This window comes from Ailuropoda melanoleuca, chromosome 10 (genome assembly GCF_002007445.2).
Source record: "Ailuropoda melanoleuca isolate Jingjing chromosome 10, ASM200744v2, whole genome shotgun sequence".
Classification (NCBI taxonomy): domain Eukaryota; kingdom Metazoa; phylum Chordata; class Mammalia; order Carnivora; family Ursidae; genus Ailuropoda; species Ailuropoda melanoleuca.
In genome coordinates this window covers 20,190,368-20,214,418 of record NC_048227.1, presented here as the reverse complement: position 1 = coordinate 20,214,418, position 24,051 = coordinate 20,190,368, and the positions used below count along the sequence as shown (strand labels likewise).

Genomic DNA, 24,051 nt, shown 5'->3' with positions numbered 1-24,051 from the left:
GCATCCCTCCCATCATGCCATAGGAAAATAATAATAAAGGCATTCTGTGGACTGTCCTTGGTCAACTCAGTGTGTGCTCATGCCTATGGCAGAATACATAGTAATAGGAAGATGGTCAAGTGCTGATCCTTTGCAACTTCCACTATTTCCAAAGGGAGAGTCTCATTAACTTTCAGGCGTGCAACGGCGTTTGCACTTTGGACTAACAAGGAAAGCAGACCTAACTTCACCTGCTTCATGGTCTAACTTAGAAAAAGATGTTAACAAATGAACATTCCAGGGACCTTTGGAAAGAATCTGACATTTTCATGGATTCTCTCACCTTGAATCCATCAACCCCCATGCCCCCACACACAAATGTAAGAATGTTAAAATATATGAGGTGCATTCAGAGACCAATATCTCACACCCCGTCGCCCCAAATCTGTGATATGTGTACAATAGAGTCTATATCCATTCAGTTCCTTCTGTCTTTTAGGAATACATGATCATATGTATATGAACAGTTCCGGGTCTGATCTGAGCACGTTGTCTCCGGTGTAAACCAGAGCTCCAGAGAAAGGAGGGTAGACATATTGGTTTGTTTTCTGGGGAACCAAATTGAGACAGACTATACACAGATGTGCCTGTGACAACACTTTTTACCCGCCCAAGTGAGACATAGATCCGTCGCCCGGAGTCGCCGGTCCCTTTAAGAAGACTCGGTCTTCCCCAGTGGGCTCCAGCGGCGCCCGGCGCCCGCAGCAAAAGGCAAACTTGCCTGGCTCGTTGGTGGGGGGGAAACGCCGCGCTGGGTGGGAGCGGAGAGCGCGCCAGAGTGCGCTGCGAGCTTCTTTCCCCTTCCCCTTTCCTTAACCCTTCCGAGAGCGGAGGAACAGGGAGGTGCTGCAGCGCCGACGAGCCGGGGCGCTGACTGCCGTGGGCTCCGGAAACTTTGCGCGGAGCGTGGGATTGACTAGGCAGAGCCGAGCCGGCTAGCTGGCCTGAAAAGGGACGGGGGAAGGGCGGCGGGAGGGAGGTCCGACCCTTCAGCACCCCGGGTCTCCAGCCCGGGCGCTAGAAAGGCGGGGGTGCAACAACAGCAGCCGCGGGGGGAGCTGTCCCTTCAGCACCACGGACCTGAAGCCTGGGCGTTAGGGAGGCGGAGGCGGGGCAACAGGCGGGAGCTGTCCCTTCAGCACCGCGGACCTTTGCCCTCCGATGAAACCGCCCGCCCCCCGCCCCAGGACTCTGTCTTTTCTCCAGTTTGAGCGGGGGTGTCAGGAGCAGGCGGAGAGCTTTCCTGGGAGGCTGGGGAAGCAATGAACACTCTTCTCAGCGACTCGCCTCCCAGCAGTGCTATTTTTTGCCATCCGCCCTCACCCCCAGCACACGCGCTCGCACACACACGCACGCACGCACACACACACACACATAGACCTCTCTGGATTTCTTTGCCTTGAGTCTCCCGGGGCTGTGAGGAGCCAGGCGCATCTCAAACCGAGCTGGCAGCTCCAGGCTCCGGAGCCATGCCCTGCACGGACCCTCATCTTTACCAAGCTCCTGAGGAATGAAAGGAACCCAGGGATCCTCAGAAGGCAGCAGTGATGTGGACCAACCCCCTGGAGCCTGCACCCTTCCAAGGGCCATAGGCGACCAAGGGAACCGGAGAGAGCTCCAGACAGGAAATCCCAGCTTTCCTAAAGTCTCTGTGGATGCTGACAAAAGGAGACCCGAATTTTTGGAAGAGCCTGCCCTAGGTTACCCAGCTGCAGAGTGATTTTCCCCCCTGGCATTGAACCTACCCCTCCAACCCCCAGCCATCCAGAGTACCATGAAGAATTATGAGGATGTGTGACAGAGGTATCCAGATGTTGATCACCACTGTGGGAGCCTTCGCAGCTTTTAGTTTAATGACCATTGCAGTGGGCACGGACTACTGGTTATATTCCAGAGGTGTGTGCAGGACTAAATCTACAAGTGATAATGAAACCAGCAGGAAGAATGAAGAAGTAATGACCCATTCGGGGCTGTGGAGGACCTGCTGCCTAGAAGGTATTTACAAATTCCTCTCAATGGCCCCAAATAATGCAGTTTCCGATATTCTGATATTCCAGTGGGTGTTTGGGGAGATGGAGGCAGTGATGGGGAACGAGGAATAGTTTGAATTATTGCTGAGAATGTGCAGATGTCCACATTGTTCCCAGCAAGACTAATGCTGTGTGGGATGAAGAGGTTGGGTCTTGTTGATTGTTTTTGGTTTAAGCTTCATGAGATGAGATTTTGTGGCACTCTAGGCAGCTTCTGCAGTTGAGCAAAGTCTCCAAATCCAAAATTCCTAAGCATATTGTGAACTGCTTTGATCTGTGGCTTGTGATGGGGTCTTTGGCTCTGCTTAAATTGCATTTCAGTGGGGGAGGGGGAGGGGAGGGAGAGGGAGGGAGAAAAAGAGAGAGGAAGGGAGGGAGAAAGGGAGGGAGGCAGAGATGGAAAGAGAGAGAGAGAGAGACTGTGACCTAGGCTGGCACACTCTCAGCTATTTCCTTATTTCTAACATAGTCTTATCAGTTTCTTCTGAGTTTGGTCTAAGTAGATATTTTCATAAACTTGCATTGCCAAGCAGACTAACATATGTGAACCCCTACACAGACACACAGACACACACACACACACACACACACACACATATTTTAACAAAACTTCCATATTAATACATGTTTCACTGTTTGGGATCAAAACAAAACTGAAGTGTTAGTATTTGGTATCCACCTGTGCTCTTTCTTAAATCATCTCCAAACTCAGCAAATATATTTTCATGACATTTGCATAAGATTGATTCTCCGAAATCACAGCTTCTAATTTTAAAAATTGAGAATTTGCTCTAAATTGTAATAAAGAGGACAGACCAATTTTTAGAATGTCAAGCTCTTGGGTAGCCTGTCTCACCATTAAACTCGCTTTCACTACACCAGAAGTCACTCTTAGCAGCACTGGGCAATGCCTGAATGTCAGTGGTAGTAAATAGAAAGATAGAGAAGAAAATCAAAGCTCTTTCAAGCTTATGTGCCTGAGGGAAGGCACTGGATTAGAGGGGCAGAAGGGAGCTTTCTCAGGCTTCTGAGGAATCTGTGAAGCTTGTCACAGTGATGAGCAAGGAAATCTGGGTTTCCTATATGTTCCCCTCCCCTGTTTGCCATTGGTTCTCCATGCCTGCATCCCACTGGCTGGCATTTGTCAGGGCTTTTTGAGAACTTGCATTTATGTAAATCACTTAGGAAATCATGCTATGACATCACTTGCTAGTGTAATATTGCATCATTCCCTGGCCTTCTTCCCATGTCCTGACACTCCAAGCAACTGCTCTCCTGACTGGCACTACTACAATCAATTCTGTTTCCAACACAAATTTGCAACTGGTGGGAATCCCAGGTAGGAAAAGACTACTTTAAATGCAACAAGGATCATTGCACTTGAAGTCAGAAGGCCTGGGTAATGCTGCAAACTCTCTGTGTGACCTTGGCTAAGACATTTACCTCCTCCAACCCTCGCTTATCAATCTGGGAAACGATTACTTTGGAATAGGTGATCATGAATTAGCACTATCCAAAGCTCTTAGTCTACCCAGTGCGCCGATGGACATTTTAGAACAATTCTTTCCCAAACATTGACAAAAATCTAATATTAGTGATCATTGGTCATCAGATATGGTGAAGTCATTTACCTTGGGGAAATTCCATAATTTTCTTTCCTCTATTGACAACGAAGAATTGAGTTACCTTTTGTAAAGCTGTGAGCTGGTGGGTGTTTTGATGTCTACACGGTTCTAGGGATGGCATAAAAGATCTGAGCCAAATAAGGTATATATGTAGACCATGTTTCAGTTAATTCCAGTTCCTCTGCCTCTTGGAACAAAACCTGGGAAGGTGCAATTAAACACCAATTTTGACTTCCTCCATTAGGGCCCCAAATCCCTAAATCCTTGCTCAGAATTTCTCAACTGATGGTTTCTCTTTTCTCCAACATCATGTCCTACACCCACAGTTTGTACAAGGAATTGGAACCCCACCCAGGCATTCTGTGGGCTTAGTGGGAGAAGTGAGAATTTGAATCAAGATGGAACTGGTTGCATCTGAGATATGCTCTTGGTCAGGTGAATTCTTTTGAGAAAATTTGTTGCAGGCTTCGTGCAATTTGGCTCAGCCATATTTTTTAAGACATTTTTTAAAGTATTAAATACAGTAACTTTAATGAGTCACAGTGAATTTTTAGCCATGTGTACACCCATGGAACCAACACCTAGCTGGGCCTGGCTGGCATCTGAGCCAAGGTTTTTCTTCATGTACTGAATATATCAAGTGTGCAAGGAATTTCGGGAACCTCTGATTTCCTGCATGCAGTAGGCAGAACACATCCTCTGGAATAAAGGTGTATCACCACCTCTCGCTCAGTATCTCCTGTCTCCTAGAGTCTCAACATCCTCATTTTTCTGGTCCTTTAGTGTCAAAAAATAACTGGAGGTCTTGCAGCTCAGTTTTCCCTGATATCCAATGAGAAGAGTCAGTTCATCTATACTTTTATAAGAGCCATGAGAGAATGTGACTATTTGGTCCAAAAGAGAATGCTCAGGAGAGACATGACAGCTGTCTGCAAGTATCTGAAGAGTTGTCATATGGGAAAGAGATTTGAAATGTTCTCTGTGGCCTCAAGGGGGTAGAAGTAAGAGCTAGAGGAAAAACAGGTTTTACCTCAATATAAATAACCACGCAATGGGGAATGGGGAGCTTTAAGAGGTATGGGCTCTCCACCACCAAAGATATTCAAGAATAAGGAAACTACATCAATGTTTCCAAACTTGGCTAGTCATCAGACTCACATGAGGAGCGTTTTGAAAAAAATAGACTATTAGGCCTCACAACTAGATTCTCTGCTTCCATAAGTCTATGGTGGATCACTGGAATGAATTTTATGAAGCTCCTCCAAGCAATTCTGATGTTAAAGCCAACACGTACTGAGTATTTACAATGGGCCTGGCAACCATTACATGTGTTAAGAAGGATCACATCACTCAAAGGAGAGAAGGGCTGTTTCAAGTTTTCATTCCTATAACTCACCAGAATGCCATTTATATTTAGCACTTACTCTGTGCTAGCACTGTTCTAACAATTTTGAAAAATTAACTTTTTCCTCTTCAGAGGAGCTCATTGATGGAGGTATTATTATTATTGCCATTTCATAGGTGAGGAAACTGAGGCCTAGAGAGATTATGTGACTTGCCCGAGGTCACATACCGAAACCCAGCAGACATTACTTCGCCTAAGCCACGTTGCTTCTCAGAGCATTTGCTAGACAACATCAACTCATGCTCCGGTGGATAGGTTGCTACTGGTACAAACATTAGCTTGTGAGAATGCCCGGACACATGGGTTTTTCCATTCAGAAGCTCAGGTTCCAGAACACTCAGCATGCTTGTGCCTCGTCTGCAAGGGTGCGGGAGACATCAGACAGGCACAAACTCGGAGACGGCAGAGGACGCATTTTGAATGAAGAAACAATCGACCTATGTAGAGACACCCACACTCAGAAAGCCTGACTCATTATCTGTATCTGGAAAGCACGCGAGGCATTCACAAAGTAGGGCCCAACTTGGTGAGTGTTTTCAATGGCAGCAGGTGGATTTGAATGAGAACATGTTCGATGTATGATTCCCCCATGAAGGAGACCCCTTAGAGTGCTAGACTCCAGCAAAGTAATGTATTTATGGAGTGGAAAGACCCCGCTGGCCTGGTAGCAAGGAACCCTGAGTGCTCATCACATTTCTGTCACTACCAGTTAAGGGAATTATGCATATTCTTTTCCTCCTTTGGGCCTCAGTTTATCTAATTCTGAAATGAAAGCTTCAGATAAGATTAGGGAATGAACAGGGGCGCCTGGGTGGCTCAGTTGTTAAGCATCTGCCTTCGGCTCAGGGCATGATCCCAAGGTCCTGGGATCGAGCCCCGCATCAGGCTCCCTGCTCCTCTGGGAGCCTGCTTCTTCCTCTCCCATTCCCCCTGCTTGTGTTCCCTCTCTCTCGCTGGCTGTCTCTCTCTCTGTCAAATAAATAAGTAAAATCTTAAAAAAAAAAAAAAAAAGAAGATTAGGGAGTGAACGAATCCCAATGTCCACGTAATGTAACAGTTGAAACAAGCAATTCACTATCCTCTTAACTCAATTCTATGGGGGGGGGAAAGTCACTGCACTTGAGAAGATATATGGTAACTGAAACATGGTCTCCGTGTAGGGGGTAACAAAGAATGGTGGGGACTGAGGCAAACCGGAGAACACAAGCCCCCATCCAAGGGACAATTACTATGTGACATGAGTTGATATTTACTGTGGGGAAATGTGTACCGAATTCATCCCAATATTCCAGATATTAAAAGCCATGTGTAAAATCTCTTGATTTTTAAAATGTGGGCAACTAAATTAACTTTTTTAAAAAGCACTGCCTGCCAAGCCAAACTTGCCTTGTCGTTGAATTTGACCCATGCGCTGCCAGTTTAAAGGCCCATTTAATCCAAATTTTTGTATTTCCATATGTTATTCCTAAATTGTTCTTCATTAGTCAATTATCACTTTTTCAATTCATTAAAAAAAATGCTAAGAAAATGAAGCCCACTTAGCTTTTAGGACAAGGAATTTAAAATGATGGAAAAGAGTTTCAATAAACTGCTATTTCTGCTACAGATGGGCCTGGATGACATCAAACATCTGGCTGAAAAACTGAAAAAAAAAATTAGCCAGTCATTAGAAGTTCCCCCATATTTCCAAATCTCCAGATGGTTGACTTTTTCAGCCAGATGGGGTTGCAGCTTTATTTATGTGTTCAGAAGCCTTCGGGAAAGCTGCAAAGATGTGATTAAGGACAGAGATAAGAGAAGGACATAACAGTGGTTGAGTATTTCCTATGTGCCGAGCCCTGTGCTGGGCGCTCTCACATACGGTAACTCATACACTTTTCATATTTCCTGTCTCCCTCCAGTAGAAGATAAGGCTAGGCACCCTTGTCTGGTGGGAGCACTGTTCTATCTCTACAGCTTAGGAAGAGCACCGAGTAGTCACCTCTGCTCCCCTACTCCTACATCTGAGGCTGCACCTTCCCTTAGACGTGGGTGCAGAATGCTCTGACTCCCTTCCCTACTCTTGACCTTCTCCCTGTTCCTTTCCCTGCATGCTTCCTCTTTGCCTCTAAAGCCCCAGAGGCAAATAGAGGAGACAAGTGGACTGTAATCTTAAGGCAGAATGCGGGTGAGTGACTATGCCTGTGTTTGTGGGACCAACCAGGAATGGGGAGATGGCAGAGGTTGAGCTGTGAGCACGATAACATTCAACCAGAACATGTCTGCATGGCCGTATTGCTTGTTCAAATGTTTACTTCTTGGGGGGCGCCTGGGTGGCACAGCGGTTAAGCGTCTGCCTTCGGCTCAGGGCGTGATCCCGGGCGTTATGGGATCGAGCCCCACATCAGGCTCTTCTGCTGTGAGCCTGCTTCTTCCTCTCCCACTCCCCCTGCTTGTGTTCCCTCTCTCGCTGGCTGTCTCTATCTCTGTTGAATNATCTCTGTCAAATAAATAAATAAAATCTTTTAAAAAAAATGTTTACTTCTTGGTAAACAGAATCTGGCCCAAGTCCCCCATCAACCCTCCCCCTTCCACTACAACTATAACTACCCTAGCCTATTCTGGAACCTCCCAGACCTCTATGAGATCTGTCCAGTAAAGGGTTAAGACCTGACCCAGCAGGTGGCATCATGATCCTGACCCAATGCTATGGAAGCATCCATTCTGCCTGGCTGGTCTCATGTCCTATCTGTGATTACATATTCTGAATCTTATTCCCATTTCAATCATTCCCATTTCTATCATTGACCTGCTCTTTTTCTTCTTCCCACACTCCCAGGNTTAAAAAGAATAAATAAAATAAAATCTTTAAAAAAAAATGTTTACTTCTTGGTAAACAGAATCTGGCCCAAGTCCCCCATCAACCCTCCCCCTTCCACTACAACTATAACTACCCTAGCCTATTCTGGAACCTCCCAGACCTCTATGAGATCTGTCCAGTAAAGGGTTAAGACCTGACCCAGCAGGTGGCATCATGATCCTGACCCAATGCTATGGAAGCATCCATTCTGCCTGGCTGGTCTCATGTCCTATCTGTGATTACATATTCTGAATCTTATTCCCATTTCAATCATTCCCATTTCTATCATTGACCTGCTCTTTTTCTTCTTCCCACACTCCCAGGCCCCTACCTTCTGACTCTTAAGATTCTACCCATTTTAAGAAGTAGATGATTTGATTGGGGCGCCTGGGTGGCACAGCGGTTAAGCGTCTGCCTTCGGCTCAGGGTGTGATCCCGGCGTTATGGGATCGAGCCCCACATCAGGCTCTTCTGCTGTGAGCCTGCTTCTTCCTCTCCCACTCCCCCTGCTTGTGTTCCCTCTCTCGCTGGCTGTCTCTATCTCTGTTGAATAAATAAAATCTTTTAAAAAAAATTTAAAAAGAATAAATAAAATAAAATCTTTTAAAAAAAATGTTTACTTCTTGGTAAACAGAATCTGGCCCAAGTCCCCCATCAACCCTCCCCCTTCCACTACAACTATAACTACCCTAGCCTATTCTGGAACCTCCCAGACCTCTATGAGATCTGTCCAGTAAAGGGTTNAGACCTGACCCAGCAGGTGGCATCATGATCCTGACCCAATGCTATGGAAGCATCCATTCTGCCTGGCTGGTCTCATGTCCTATCTGTGATTACATATTCTGAATCTTATTCCCATTTCAATCATTCCCATTTCTATCATTGACCTGCTCTTTTTCTTCTTCCCACACTCCCAGCCCCCCACCTTCTGACTCTTAAGATTCTACCCATTTTAAGAAGTAGATGATTTGAAAATAATTCCGTTTACTTCATCACTTGAAATTTTATCTTCTGGATTAGGAAAAAGGCAAGTGATCTGCATTCCAAGGTTGGGTAACCAGTGTGGGTTATTAACACGGTGACTAGTATGGGTTACTAGTGTGCATCAAGAAAGAATAAAACAAGAACAAAAAACCCACAAAAAAGATGACTATGTCATTTGAATGTTTTCTTAGAGCAGTGTCTAACAATTTTACCGAAGGGGTCATTGGATTCTTTGGAGGCATGTAATTTTGTTTGACTTAGTTTTATTGTAGATAGAGGGCCAGTGGTACAGTTAGGTGCTTATTTGTAGAAAACTTGGAAAGATGCACATAAATTTGCTCATTAGAGGTGCAAATGATTTCCGTTCATTAGAAGAGATAAGCTCAAACGTTATAGATTTATTGCCCACCCTCTAGGACATGAATCAGTTTTACATCTAATTTGACAACCTTACTTCAGAATTTTTTTTCCCTGAAAAATATATATAACATCCTCCTTTGAACTAGCTTTGTCATTCTGCTCATTCTCTCATTGATGAGTTGAATTAAACTTGACATGAGCTCGTTGTATATTTTAGGAAAATTATGTTTCTAACTATTTAAAAATTATACTCCGACATGTGGAAGCACCCCCAGCGAAACCAATGATTCTGAGGGTAAAGAGAAGCCCACAAAATGCCAATGTTGTTTTGCTTTTTGCTCCATCCACACGACCCTTCCAGAGCCCCCTTTTTCATTGTAGGAGCAAATGGGCGTTTAATCATTTATGAACTGTTCTCTGACCACAGAGAGTGTGGGATAGCAGCAGGGGCCTTGAGGTCAGGTAGACCTGGGTTCTTACCTGGATCCTGCCATTTACTGGCTGCGATGCCTGGGCAGTCGCCTCACCTCTGAGCATGAGCTTCCTTACGTGTAAAATGAAGACACGCAGTAGCAAACACTCCCAACTCTTTCTGTGCCTCTTGTGGTTCCTTTTTCCTTCATACCTCTAAGTAATACATGGACCAGTAGTCCTTAATTCATCCTTTTCAGACAATAACTATTTGCAAAGACAAATGATAAGCTAGCTTTCTCATGCCACCTCCCTTTCTCCCAAAACTTGTGGTTCTTTGGTGAGTTACCTGTGGCTCCAAGAAGAATCATTACCAAAGATTGAGGGTGCCTGCAAAAAAGAGACTGGCATCACATTCCCGGGTTGGACACTGCTTGCGTGCCTACTTCGGTAAGGAGGCTGAGAGAGGGCATGGCAATGGGGCCGCCTTTATGGAATGGGGGGTTCTGCTGGTTACGTGCATCTGGTAGTGAAGGGCTAAGCTTGAGCCGTTTGGTCCGCGTTCCACTCAAGAGAGCAGCCCATTAGGCAAGAAGACCCTGGTCAGAGTTACATAACGTTCATGACGATGTTGCCCTGCCCAGGGCTGCTGGGCTTAGGGGTGATGCAGGGGCTGAGAGAGGACCTCTGCCCCATTCCCCAAACCATGCACCTTGGCCCAGAGTTGAGTCCATCCAAAGGGAGGAGGGCCTTTAAAAACTGTTCGCAGGGTACTGTATGGTTCAACTGCAGGTCTAGCAGCATGGGGCCATGAGTGCCAGTGATGGAAGCCAAAGGGGGATGGGAGAGACTGGATCAGACTCAGATATCCCACATGGGGGAGGGAAGTTGCAATAGGAAGGCCCCTGAGGGTTCTCCAATCACCAATGCACGTGTCTCCAAAAGTCAGTCAGCATTTCGACCCTGGCCACGCAGAGAACCCTGATGATCAGTGTTAGCTGGGGGACTAGTAACACCAGACAGGAAAAGTTTGCAAACTCTCCCAGCTAAGTGAAGTGACATTTTGGCCTTTTTTTTCTTCCTGCTCCCTGCCATAACACACCAAAGGCGCTGGAATCTAAAAGAGGGATGAGCAGAGATAGCGCATTGCAAACTGGAAGTTTTAACAGGCAAAAGTGAGTGGAAAGTTAGGACCTCTGCCCAAAATATCATTAAGGAAATGAGGGGTTGAAAGCTAAAAATAAAACAGTTTAACATTCATACCCCACTAATTTGAGATTCTTCAATAAATAGGGTATATGTCATCATGCTTTGTCTCTAAAATTCTGAAGTTGAAACCCCAACAGTGTATATCTACTGTGATACATAACCTGTATCTCCGGGGTTGGCAAACTATAGCCCGTGGGCCAGGTTCAGTCCGTTGACTTTTTGTACAACCCACAGGCTAAGAATATTTTGTACATTTTTAAGTAGATGAAAAAATTACATAATATCCAATAGTTAATTTTGTGGCACATAAAAATGACAAGAGATTCACAGTTCCACATCTATACTACTGCATGTTGCCAATAAAAATTTTATGGAAATTTGTTTTCTCTCTTGTTCTATATGTATAACATATAGTATCCTCAGTTTTGCTGCTTGGCCTGCAAAGCCTAAAATATTTACTGTCTGGCCCTTTACAGAAGAAGTAAAGTTTGCCAACTCCTGTTATATCTCACTGGAGAGGCATGGAGGAATCTATAATAACATTTTATTTCTAGAAGTACCCTTTGTTTTCCTGAGAATATTGGTTGTTATGGCAGTGGTGGTGGGGCTTTTTTTTTTTTGGTACTATTTGCCTTTATCACAGACTCTTCATCTGACCAGGAATTCTATGAGTCCTCTTCTCTTTCCTGGAGAACTTGCACTTAGCTCTTTGATCAGGAAGTATTTCACTTCTTTTTTTTTATAAGATTTTATTTATTTATTCGACTGAGATAGAGACAGCCAGCGAGAGAGGGAACACAAGCAGGGGGAGTGGGAGAGGAAGAAGCAGGCTCCTGGCGGAGGAGCCTGATGGGGGGCTCGATCCCAGAATGCCGGGATCACGCCCTGAGCCGAAGGCAGACGCTTAACCGCTGTGCCACCCAGGCGCCCCAGGAAGTATTTCACTTCTTGCTGAGACATGGAGAGGTTGAAAGAAAGTCAGTGAGATCCTTTCCTCGTAAAGGGCTCCAGGAAAATGCAGCCTCTGCCCAGGTGCACAGGGACTGACGTCCGTCGAGGCTGGCAAGAGGGGAAAACTTCGGGAGCCGGTCTTCTGATGGCAATGAAAAGAACAGGATGCTAGAGACGGGGGAAGGGAGACTTGAGCAGGCATGGTCACCAAGTAGGTGAGGGTGGAGAAACGGATGCCCCCCAAAAAGAGGTGGTTGGTGTTGGAAGTCAGGTAGAAATCGTCCTCTGTTTGCTCCGTGGATGAGGTTCAACATGCTCCCGCAACCTCAAGACAAATACTATGGAAATGGGTGCTTTTACGGAGACAGAGTCATCCTCCGAAAATGGTAGGAATCACTCATGTAGAGCCTAGGGCAGAGGCGAAAGCTGGGATGAGCTGAGAATCACCCAAACCTGGGGGGGTTGAAGATGCAAAAGTACGTGAGAAGTTCCAGAGAAAACCCAGTGGGTATGAAGAGGGAAAGTGACAAAACCCTAAGGAGCACTGATACTTCAGGAGCAGGGAACAGAGGAGCTGGTGACAATTGGAAAGAAAGGCAGAGATGAAGAAGTTCTCAGGATTCAACTCCCATTTTAAGGGTCTACAGAAGCTTGTTCCAAAATGATGGAGAACAGTCAGGTCAAGACCAGCAGCTCTCCAGCCCGAGAGGTTTGCATGACAGGACCCACATCCGGGGCAGGTCTGCCCTTCCTCCTGGAATCAGTAAGCTGGTGGGGTGGCCACAGAGATCCTGAGGGCTGCTTCCAAGGAAGCTGCAGAAGGAGAGGCTGGGCCATGAGAACCCCAGAAAGAAGTGCCAAGGAAATAATAAATAGCTGACACAATGAACACCTTCTGTGTGCCAAGCTATGATTACCAGGGCAGGCCAAGCCTTTATTCCTGGACTAACCCCTGAGCATTGATTGATTGATTGATTTAACAGACACATACTTTATGCCAGTCACTGTTCTAAGTGAGCACTTAAGTGTTCAAATGATCCTTGTTACATCTTCAGGAGGTAGATACTGTTATTATCCCTACTTTACAAATAGGAGAACGGAGACCCAGAGAGCACACGGTTAGTAAGAGGCAGAGCTGGGATTCCAACCCTACGCCGTGCTGCCTTTCATGACTGTACTCCAGGCGCTTGGATAAGCACTTAGTGTCAACAGATGCAACTCATAAGAGCCCTGTGTACTAAGTAGACCCGCTCCACTCACAAGGAGACTGAGGCTCATAGAAGTGAAGTCGTTTGCGCTAGATCTCCAGCTAGTGTGCCCCCCAGAAGCTTCACCCTGGACACCACACTGCACTGTCGTCATTGAAGGACCCGGGCCCGGTGGGTGGGTCTTCTCCAGGCTGCTCACTTGGTCTTCTCCAACCTGCTCCCTTCTTCTCCTCCTTCTTCTCCTTCTCCTTCTTCTCCTTCAAGATTTTATTTATTTATCTGAGAGAGAGAAAGAGCATGAGCCGGGGTGGGGCAGAGGGGGGAGGGAGAAGCAGACTCCCAGCGGAGCAGGGAGCCCAAAGCAGGGCTCAACCCAAGACTCCAGGATCATGACCTGAGCCGAAGGCAGATGCTTAACCAACTGAGCCACCCACACACCCCTTCAACCTGCTTACTCCTATGTCAAGGAGGATTTGGTGTCGGTCACTGGCTCTGAGCCATTCAACAACTGGAACTTTTGTATAAAATAATTATCCCAGCCTTGGGGCACCTGGGTGGCACAGCGGTTAAGCGTCTGCCTTCGGCTCAGGGCGTGATCCCGGCGTTGTGGGATCGAGCCCCACATCAGGCTCCTCTGCTATGAGCCCGCTTCTTCCTCTCCTACTCCCCCTGCTTGTGTTCCCTCTCTCGCTGGCTGTCTCTATCTCTGTCAAATAAATAAATAAAATCTTTAAAAAAAATTATTATCCCAGCCTTTCCCAATTTTTATTGCAAATCCAGCAAGGTCAGGGAAAAGAAATGGTAATGCTAACAAGATTTAGATACAGTAGCCCTGGGGATCAAATGTAAATTTTCTTTAAATGGCAACTCCAGTCATTTGGAAGTGAGAACGGCCAAGCATTTCTTAAGGAGTTTCTGATTAGATGCAAGGGAACAAAGCGTTGGGGATTCTTGCATCTTCTACATTGGATTTGGGTGCCTGCAAACTTGGGGATGCCATTAGGTTCGTGGCTGTCCCACTTCACGAGAAGCAAACTTGGACACATCATTTGTCAGACATCTTTGAGCTTTTGACTCTGTGTCAGGCAGGAATCAAGTTCTGGTTTAGGGATCTGCAGCCTGATTCTCATTGGCACTAAGAGAGCCCAAATCATCTTTGAAGAGCACAAACACCCACTAGACACGCAACAGACCAATGCACCATGAGGCCTGGTTCTTGATGACCTTGGGCTTGGAGAGGCCAGAAGTGGGCACCTGGGCTGAGGTTGGGACAAGCAAAGCCTGACACCGTATATCTACCTTTCGACCTGCACGTTGTAAGCAATATCATCAACTATCTTGTTGCCACCCAGATACACTACCAACCATATTTTGCTGAACCGGCACAGAGTAGATGTTCAATGAATACGCACTGAATTTGTTGCTTGAGGGCAGGCAATTCAATTACCTTAAGCTTCTCCTAGTGAACCCACGCTAATCGCTACCAATCGCTATTCTGCTCTTCGGTACTTATAAACCACTTTTAAAATAATGTATCCTATCATCTCTGCCTTAATTGTTGGTAATTCACTAGCCTGTATTTGGAGGAAGTCTGACTTTACGGTCTTGAAAAATCTCCACATCATTTGTCCATCCCTTATTTTCCATTTTTTCCTCGAAGGTTATCCAGAGTAGTTCCATAGTCTGGGCACAAACTTGGGGAGAGACTAAAGTAAATACATGTCGTGTGGCCATATTGTGCGCAAATCCAGCAGACACTGTTTCTATTCCTTGCACTTCGCAGTCTATATATATTTGGTTACCTGCACGTTTGGGAAATGGAATCCCCACAGCTCTGTATTCTGTAGCATATGCTTTTCAGCATCATGCAAAGCTACCTTGGAATACGATAATGTCTTCCTGTTCAAATGATTCCGAAAATCATGGGTAAATGTTGAAGCATCTTCCCCCATCTCCGCTGTTACAAAATCCTACTGTCCCTGTGCAAATTCATTTTGGCATACAGCAGGTCATACAGATGCATCATGTACAACAAACCGTTGTGACCCTTCGCAGATTACAGGACGGCAGAACCAATTAGCTGTTGATCAGCTTAAAATGCCTTAAAATATATCCTCCCAAGTAAGTCCTGGTTTTCCAAAATAGTACTTTTCACCAAAGACGAATCTGACTTGTAATCAAAATGCTCTAAGTGTTTAGAGAAAAATATAAAGATCAAATCAAGAGGCAATGATGTTAATCTGAGTCAAAATTCTACTGCACAGCATAGTAATTGTTCTCCTCTGCTTTTTCACTCTCTGGTGAGTGATGGCTTAGCTCCCGAGCACAGGGGAGATGGCAGGGTTAGGTTCCAAGAGATAATAAGGTCTGAACCAAGGAAAATTCAGTGTGGGCCACCCCTAAAGATGATTTTCCAGTTATAGTCCCTGGGGCTGTGCTGCATCGCCATCCCTTTGGCTTCGGTAATGGGCAGGCCCAACCCAGAACTATGGACTTTCTTCAAACTGTCCAGAAACTCAAAGATGCACTGGAGAGGGGGACGAGATTGTAAATAGTGTGATCAAGGTAGGCTTCCCTCCAAAGGCGATATTTAATCCCGGATATAAAGGAGATGAGGAACCAAGCCAAGTGTCTACTGGAGGGAAAGAGCATTGCAGACGGGAAAAAGCAGCAAGTACTAAGGCCCAGGGGTGGGTTATGGGTAGGGTGTTCAAGGAGCAAGGGAGTCACTGTGGCTGAAGAGGACGATGAGCTCAGAGGAGGGAGTATATCAGTTGAGGGGACTTGACCCCGGATTGTGGAAGGCCTTGAAAGATGTTGTAAGAACTCTAACTTCGAGTGAACTGGAAGGCTTTGGAGGTTTTGAGCCCAAGACTGACATGTTCTTGAGTTTTCCACATCCAGGTCTTCTCAATGGAGTTATTTGCTGCTTGATAAAGGAATGTTTTGTTCCATGACCTCCCTTGCTTCTCGCAGGCAAGAACTCCCGCTCTAGTCTTTAAAGTTTTTGCCTCACCTTGCCCTGGTGCTTCTCAAAGACTAGGCACAGTGAAACAGCATCCCTTCACCATCATCTTCCTTCTTCCCCTGAAAGCAAGCCCATGGTCCCTTACTGTTTTCAGTATGGTATCTCTTTACTGTGGGGAAATGGGCGGATGACAGTGACATGGAAGTTTCTCACGTTTATCGAATCTTGCGAAGTTCTTAGGCTATCCTTCCCCATGGGCATTCCCTCCTAACTCAGATTCTCACCCTCCTCCAGCTCAGGCTGTCATCTTCTCCCATCCTGGTCCCCCTTCTCAGCCTGGAGATCCAACAGGGGGATGTGAAGTGAGCGATTTGCATCTGGGGGAACTCCAGCCTGGCTCCCCGGCTTTCTAAGTCCTTACTGAGCACCTACTAGCCACTATGCTAGGTGCCGAGGATTCAGCAGAGAATAAAATAGACAAGTCCCCGTCTTTGGGAAGTTCTGAATTGTGGAGGGAGGATGCTGAGAACCTGCCTCCAGGCGAACAGAGCAGGATACTCCCGGAAGAGGGAGTAGGAGTCCTGGGTTAGGGGGAGAGGAGGCTTGCCACAGAATGTTCTCTTAGGGGGCTTGCCTGTCTCCAAGGGGTCTGGCTTACAACAGCTGCCCAAAACAATTTCCCAAATGCACTGTAAGGCTGTATAGGTTACCCAGAGGAGAACGGACTTCTAAGTGCTGGGGACTGGAATGGAAATAAATTCAGAGCTCCTGGTTTCCTATCCTTAAGCAGACGGGAAAGAAAACAGGACAATAGCCTACTTCTAGAAATCCATGGAGACAAATTGAGTGACTACACGTTTCTCTTGGTTTACATGTTTAAACTCCCTTTTAAAAAAAAAAAACCTGGCTATTTGATTTTTGCCATGCTTTTTGAGTGGCATATTTTTCTTACTGTATTTTTTAAAAACGCTTCTAATATTAAAGTAACACCAAACACATTCTCAATATAAACTTTTAAAACAAAACAGACTAGGCAGTGTTTCCTCTGTACTCTCTCTATATCACCCATCCCCTTGCCCCCAGATGACTCCTACTTCCATGAATCTCTAATAAATATCATTCCCTATCTTTCAGCTCCACCACGTCAAAGAGATTAGAAAGGGTATATTTTTCTCTTTCAGTTCAAATTCTTCACAATTTACTCAAAAGCTTTTAAAAATTATCTTATAATTTACTAAGGCATTTAATCATGCACATTATTTTTAAAATTAAATCATGTAGAAGGGCTCTTAATGACAAGCATCCCCCTCAGGGGCCCTTACTCCCCCTCACCCCAAGTTGTACTGCTCAGAGCAAGGGCTTTTTTTCCCCTCTTTAACCATTTCTGATTCGGCTTCTGCAGTGGTTGCATCTATATCTCCAGATAACACATTTATCCTCTGTTTCTTGGTTTATAAGCTATTGACTTCCTGCCATAATAGGTGAGGATTTAGTTAAATCATTCCACCCTCTGTATTGATTACCTTTCCAATTTCTAAAAATAACATAAATCTTTATTCCTTTTCCCACCACCTTGGGTAGAATGTCTCAGCTTCCCACTTTCTAGAATGGTGGTGTCCACCTTCCCCCTTTCCACTTACCCGTGTCCATTAGTTGTATTTTTGCTTTCTCTTTGTCAAGAATTCATTCCGTTTGCATTTGACTCTAACTACGCTAATGCCTCCCACGCTGGGGCTGTGGGTCGATTCTGAAGTTTGAAAGCCAATGAAATTATTATGATTCGGTGGGAAATGTTCAGTGCAAAGCTAAGTTGTTTTCTAAGACTTCATTTTTCTCTTTGTGGTTTCAATGTCACCATCTCGTAGCCATTCAAAAAAACAACCAGGGGCGCCTGGGTGGCACAGCGGTTAAGCGTCTGCCTTCGGCTCAGGGCGTGATCCCGGCGTTCTGGGATCGAGCCCCACATCAGGCTCCTCTGCTATGAGCCTGCTTCTTCCTCTCCCACTCCCCCTGCTTGTGTTCCCTCTCTCGCTGGCTGTCTCTATCTCTGTTGAATAAATAAATAAAATCTTTAAAAAAAAAAAAAACAACCAAAGAGGTCCAAATGGAGTCTTTTTTTCTAACACTTATCCAGTTGTTCAGAATCATGCTATATATTTGTTTGTGTCACACTTGGGCTTTTTGGTCCAGTTTTCATTTTTCCTGGAGTTTCCTGGAGTGATTCAAAGGTTTTTGTTTGTTTTTGTTTGTTTTAATAGGTCATTTCTGAGCAAAAGCAGGCTTTTTAAATATAAGTCCCGGGGTGGGGGAAAGAACCTTCTGGAAAAATTATACCTCCCCTCTCCTTTTTTTCTGCTTTCTCAGTACAGTGTAGTAGTTAAGAGTTCACCTCTACAGTCAGATTGCTTGGGCTCAGATCCCAGGTCAGCAACGCGTCACAGGGCACAACGGTGTACCATTGCTACTTAACTTCCCTGTGTCTCAGTTTTCATCTGTAAAACAGGGGTCTTATTGTCCCTCCTCGTAAGGTTGCTATGGGTATTTGATGAGTTCATGTTTGTACAGCACATAGAACAGTGGCTGGCACGTACAAGTACTAACTTGGTGTTGGTTGTTACCATCTTCCTGTGATAAACACACTAGACAGAATCTGCCCATCTGCTTTGTTCTTCCCACAGCAAGGAACCCTCCAGAACATGGTTGCCACCATTCTGCTTACTTCACATCTCTGGTTTTGGGGGCAAAGCCAGTGATACAGCTGATGGAGACCCTACCGGGGAATCAGATTCATGGTCTCTAGTGACACATCTTAAGCCTGATTCTTTTCATAATGGTTTCTGAGGTGGTTGAAACCTTAGAGAATCTGTTCTAGAATATCCCCTAGAGGATCCCCATTGAGGAACGATTAGCCCTTAATAGATAACAATGGCGAGTGCAGACCCAGTGCGTCACACGCTTTATCTCACTCAGTTCTCCCAAGAGCCCTATGGGGGTTTACACCCATTTTCCTGATGAGCAAATGGAAGTAAGCATAGTAACCTTCAGATTCTCCCAGCTAGTTGAGTGTGGTAGAGTTGGGACTCAACCTGAGTCTTTCAAGTCGGAGAGCCGAGGTCCTTAACGCTGATGATAAGGGAGGCCTCCCGAGACCATCTCATGGGGGTCCGCAAGGTCAGAACTATTTCAGAGTACTAATAAGATGTGGTTTGCCTTCTTCATGGTGTTGACATTTGCACAGATGATGCCAAGCCAGCCGTGGGTGACACTGCTGGAGCCTGAGCTCCGACAAAGGCAGTGGCGCCAATCTCTCCTAGTTCTCCCTGAATTCGTCACCGCCACTCCCCCACAGTGAAAGAAGATGTTGGTTTCCCTTTGAAAGGTCCTCAATGAAACCATAGAGAAGTATTCATCTTATTAAATTCTATGACATTGCGAACCGCACATAAAACCAAACACCGTTGGTCTCCAGCGAAGCCGCTTGTGCAACTGAGTGGTGTGCTGAACTAGCTGCAGTTTTTTCCATGAAACACCATATTTACTTGCAAGAATGACTGACAGGCAAATTATGGTTATTCAGGCTTGGGTATTTGGCAGACATTTTCTCGAAAATGAGCTAAGTGAGCCTGTCACTTCAAGGAAAGCCATGACGGCATCTGTTGCCAAGGATAACATTCAAGGTTTCAAATGAAAATTACAATTCTGCTGATATCTGCCCCCCTTGAGTGAATGTGATTTTTTTTTTTTATATTGTGTCGTGACATGTGCCCAATTTGGAAGACCTGTACAACTCAGGGAACCGATATTTCCCAAGTGACCAATGGGTGATGTTAAAATATTATCCCTGCGTCAAAGATTCAGTCAAAATACGACATTAGAGCAAGGATTTTTATGCCCAAGAGCAGGAAAAGTTAATTAATCTGGTTTCAGATTCCACACTGCAGCCAGCCTTTAAGGAACAACTGCTCGTTGAGTTTTGGTGTAGTATCAAAGAAGAAGATGCTCAATTCTCTTCGAAGGCTATTCAGATACTCCTGTCTTTGCCAATCGCCTATTTGTGCGAGGCTGGGTTTTCTTCTGTGCTTCCACCAAAACATTGGGCAGCAAATCAAGTACAGAAGCAGATATGAGAATCTGTCTTCTATTAAGCCAGACATTAAAGAGATTTGCGAAAATGTAAAAACAAATTTCACTGTTCTACTTTTATTTATTTATTTTTGGGGGTTTTAGGAAATATTATTTTTCATATAAATATGTTGTTTCTGTTACCATGCAGTTGGTTTTAACATTATTTGCAAATGAATTTTAAAATAAATAAATAAATAAATAAATATTGTTCTGAGTTGTATTTTCCGAAACAGGAAATATGGGCAAATATAGCCCACTTTAACAACGGCTCAGTAATTTGCACAAATATAAAGGAGTCCCGAGACAAAACCTTTGAGAATCTCCTACAGCTGTATTTTAATTCTGTTGACAAACTTCAAGTGGTTGAGGAGAGAAACCGAAGGAGCCATTTTCATACTTTTGTCGGAAGCTTTCCTTCTAGTGTGTTATCTTCCCCGCTGGGAGATGAAACGATCCCTTGGTGTGTTCCAGTCTCTCTGCTCTGAGTTCTCGTTAGCTGCAACTAAGCTCCGCCATTGTTCTGCCATCACAGGGGTGTAAGAGGCAACGTGAGGTTCCAGCAAGCGCTGAAAGCAATGTCTTTGATTAAAATGCAACCCTGCTGTTATAAAGCCTGACAGGACCTGGAGGATTCATCGCGGCTTGGTTCTTTGTTCACGAACACCAACAAAGCCCAGCCATGACTCCACAAAGCCCAGCCATGACTCCACAAAGGGCTCAAGGCTCGGGATCTGTGGAGATATTCCTTACATGTGAGACAAAGCAAAGTGCAGGAACACTGAGCTGATTCCTTGGGGTTTTAGCGGATAGGGGCCTACATTTATAAACTCTCTACCCTCTACCTATAATTACAGAACCCTGTGCGTGAAGATGAAGAGTTTAGGGAAGGGAGGGGACTGCTGGGCTGCCATTGATCAGCCATTTCTCCTGGCCAGGCCCAGTGCCTGACACTGGGGGATGCTGCCAGGAATGTCTGTTCTTGTTGGTCTGTTGGTTTGCTACCCCCCCTCTCCTGGGAAGAGTATTCTGATCTGCTTTTGGGGGCTACCATGTCACTCTATCACTCCATCCTCTGTCCATGTGGCTTGAGTGGAACGGACTCCAGCCTAGCTCTCAGGATGAGCGCGTGACCCAGGAATGACCTTGAAGATTACCAGAAAGTGTCAAGAGCTTATGCTAAGGCAGTGGAGGATGGTTTTGCCCCTCCAGTGACATTGGGCAATGTCTGGTGACACTTTTGGTTGTCACCAGGTGGGGGTGTGGGGAAGTGCTAGTGGCACGTAGTGGGGGAGGCCAGGGATGACTGATAAATATTCCACAATGCTCGGGACAGCCCCTCACAGCAAAGAGCTATCCAGCCCCCAGTAGCAACAGTGCCAATGGGGTGGAGAGATGTAACTCTCCAGAGTTACGAAGATAATGGGAAGACGTGGAAGGCTTTTGGGCAGAGGAGTAACGTGCTCTGAACTGACGTTTTTGAAAGTATAGTCAGGTGCCATGTGGAAACAAATTTTAGAGATTTAAAAATGAAGCAGGAGAGAGGAGCACATGAGTGGCTCAGTCAGTTAAGCGTCTGACCCTTGATATTAGCTCAGGTTTCATTGTCACAGTTGCGAGTTCAAGCCCCACATTGGGATCCATGCTGGGTGTGGAGCCTACTTAAATAAATGAATAAATGAATAAATAAATAAATAAATAAATAAATAAATAAATAAATAAAGTAGAGAGATAAGCCATGGGACTATTGCAATGACCCCAGTAATAGAAGACTCTAGAAGTTTGATCTGGAAATACATATTTGGAAATTGTCAGTGGCAAAGGTAGAAACTTGGGGGTGAATAAGAGCTTCCATTAATGCTGCAAAAAATTAGAGAAAAGAACCAGAGACAAAGCCCTTCATGCAACCGGGTATAGCAAGTTAAATAATGACCATATCTCACATTGCCTGAGAGTTTCTGTGCCAGCTACTAGGCTCTCATTTACACGATCACATTTGTCCCTTTTGACAGTGCTTATCGTTCCCAGTTTACAGATAAGAAAACTTAGGAACAGAGAGATGAAGTAATGGGCCCAAAGTCACACGCCGAGTTACTATCTGAGACAGAAAATGAACTCAGAACAACACGACTCCATGACTTCTTCCCTTAACCACTAAGCTGCTGCCTCCCTGGGCTGAGAAGCATCTTCTAAAAGAAAAATCACTTCTCTCACAAGAGCTGAAGGAGGAAGGGGAGTGAGAGAGACAGACGAATGAGGCAGTGTTCCAGGGAGAGTGTGCGCAGAGATCTTGAGGCTGGAGGGAGCACGGCGTCATAGGGAAAACCGAGCATTCAGTAATGGCTGGAGGAGGGTGTCAATTCACATGTGGGGTGAGTGCCAAGCAGAGCAGGGGGCCTATCGTGTAGATCTGTGGAAGGTATGTTAAGTTTATCCTGAAAGCAACAGGAATCCTTTGGAACATTTAAGAATGGAAGTTTAAAAACCTGCCATGATAAGGTTTTCATTTTTGAGGCTCACTCTGGCTGCTGAGTGGAAAGTCTGATAAGGGAGTGGGAGAAGAATATTTGAAGGCCAGCTAAAAGTCCTTCATGCAATAATTCAGGAGCAAGGATAGATTTCCCCATTGGGGAAGTGCCCGTGGTGACAGAGACATTGGTTGTCGCTTTGGGAGATGCTTTAAAAGCTGGAATCAACAGAATTCCCTGTTTATTGTACGTCAAATGCAAGGGGAAATGAGGTCAGGGGACTCCCAAGTTTCTGGCTTTAACCTTTGAGTGGCTGGTGATGCCTTCTACTGATGGAGAATTTGTAGGGGGAGCCAGTAATTAGGTTTCGAACAGGTTGAATTTGCAGTTTCCCATCTAACATTCAAGTGGGGGTGTTAAAAGGGCGACTGGATATACTACTCTTGAACTCATAGGGATGTTTTATCTAATTACTTTCCCATATTCATCGATGTATTTTTTGATCAGGAAACAAACATGAACATTGCAACCTCTGCTAATTCTATTACAGACAACCAGAGAAAGGTTATTAGATGAGGCTCCGTGTGACAGAGGAACTGATGTTAAAAATCTGAATGCAACACCGGGAGGTCACTGCCAGTCTAACTGGGCACAGATAGAGTTTACTGGGTTGTGGAGAGCACTCTGTGTATACCCATTTGTTTCAGCCCCTCTCCTTCCATTTCTGACTTATCATCTGATTTGGGGTGAACATTAAAGAATCTATTCATAAATGGTGACCTTTTGAAATTTGAAATGATGGTTTCGGCTAATTTCCATTCCAGCCCTGGGGCTGCTGCTTGAAGGTCAAGAGCTTGAAGCTCCCGACTTGTCTCTAGTCCGTGCTCTCCACCAGTATTTGGAAAAGGGCAGTGTTATCTTCATCCTTAAAATGCCCATCATTTGGATGAAGGATCATCATTCATCATTCCGTGACCACACTGAGAATGAAAAATGTACGGAGTGCCGAGTTTGTGTTAACAGCAAGACCCAATCTATTCTGGCAAACTGGGGAGCATATTATCTGAGGTCATAATAGTACAATAATTACTGCGGTATCCCGTAGAATTCATTCCGTTGTAAGTGACAGAAAACCCAATTCTGATTGACTTAAGAGAGACAGAGAGACAGAGAGATCTCTCTTGGCTCACATAATCTGGATAGTAAAGTTATGGCTTCACCCGGGGATCAAATTCACACGCACACTCTCTCTCACCATTCTTTGTCTGCTTCCTCTCTGTTGACTTCATTTCATAGTAATGGATGAGTGTTGGTTTGTAAACTGGCCCCCACACCCGGAGGGCAAAGAGACACCCAAGAAAGAGTCAGGTCACTCCAGATTGGAAGGCGGCAGTCGTAACAAGCAAGAGAATTTACGTAGGAGGGTTGTCTT

At 45.3% G+C, this 24,051-nt stretch overlaps 1 protein-coding gene across 1 annotated transcript in view; it reads left to right on the top strand.

Moving 5' to 3' along the window:
* Positions 1 to 767: 767 nt before the first annotated feature.
* Positions 768 to 24,051, top strand: part of CACNG3 (calcium voltage-gated channel auxiliary subunit gamma 3) — an 84,989-nt gene continuing 61,705 nt past the window's right edge. Inside the window, exon 1 of the mRNA XM_002926556.4 lies at positions 768 to 2,034. Within this exon, the coding sequence (XP_002926602.1) occupies positions 1,824 to 2,034 (211 nt within the window). The 5' untranslated portion in view covers positions 768 to 1,823. The remainder of the gene's footprint in view (positions 2,035 to 24,051) is intronic.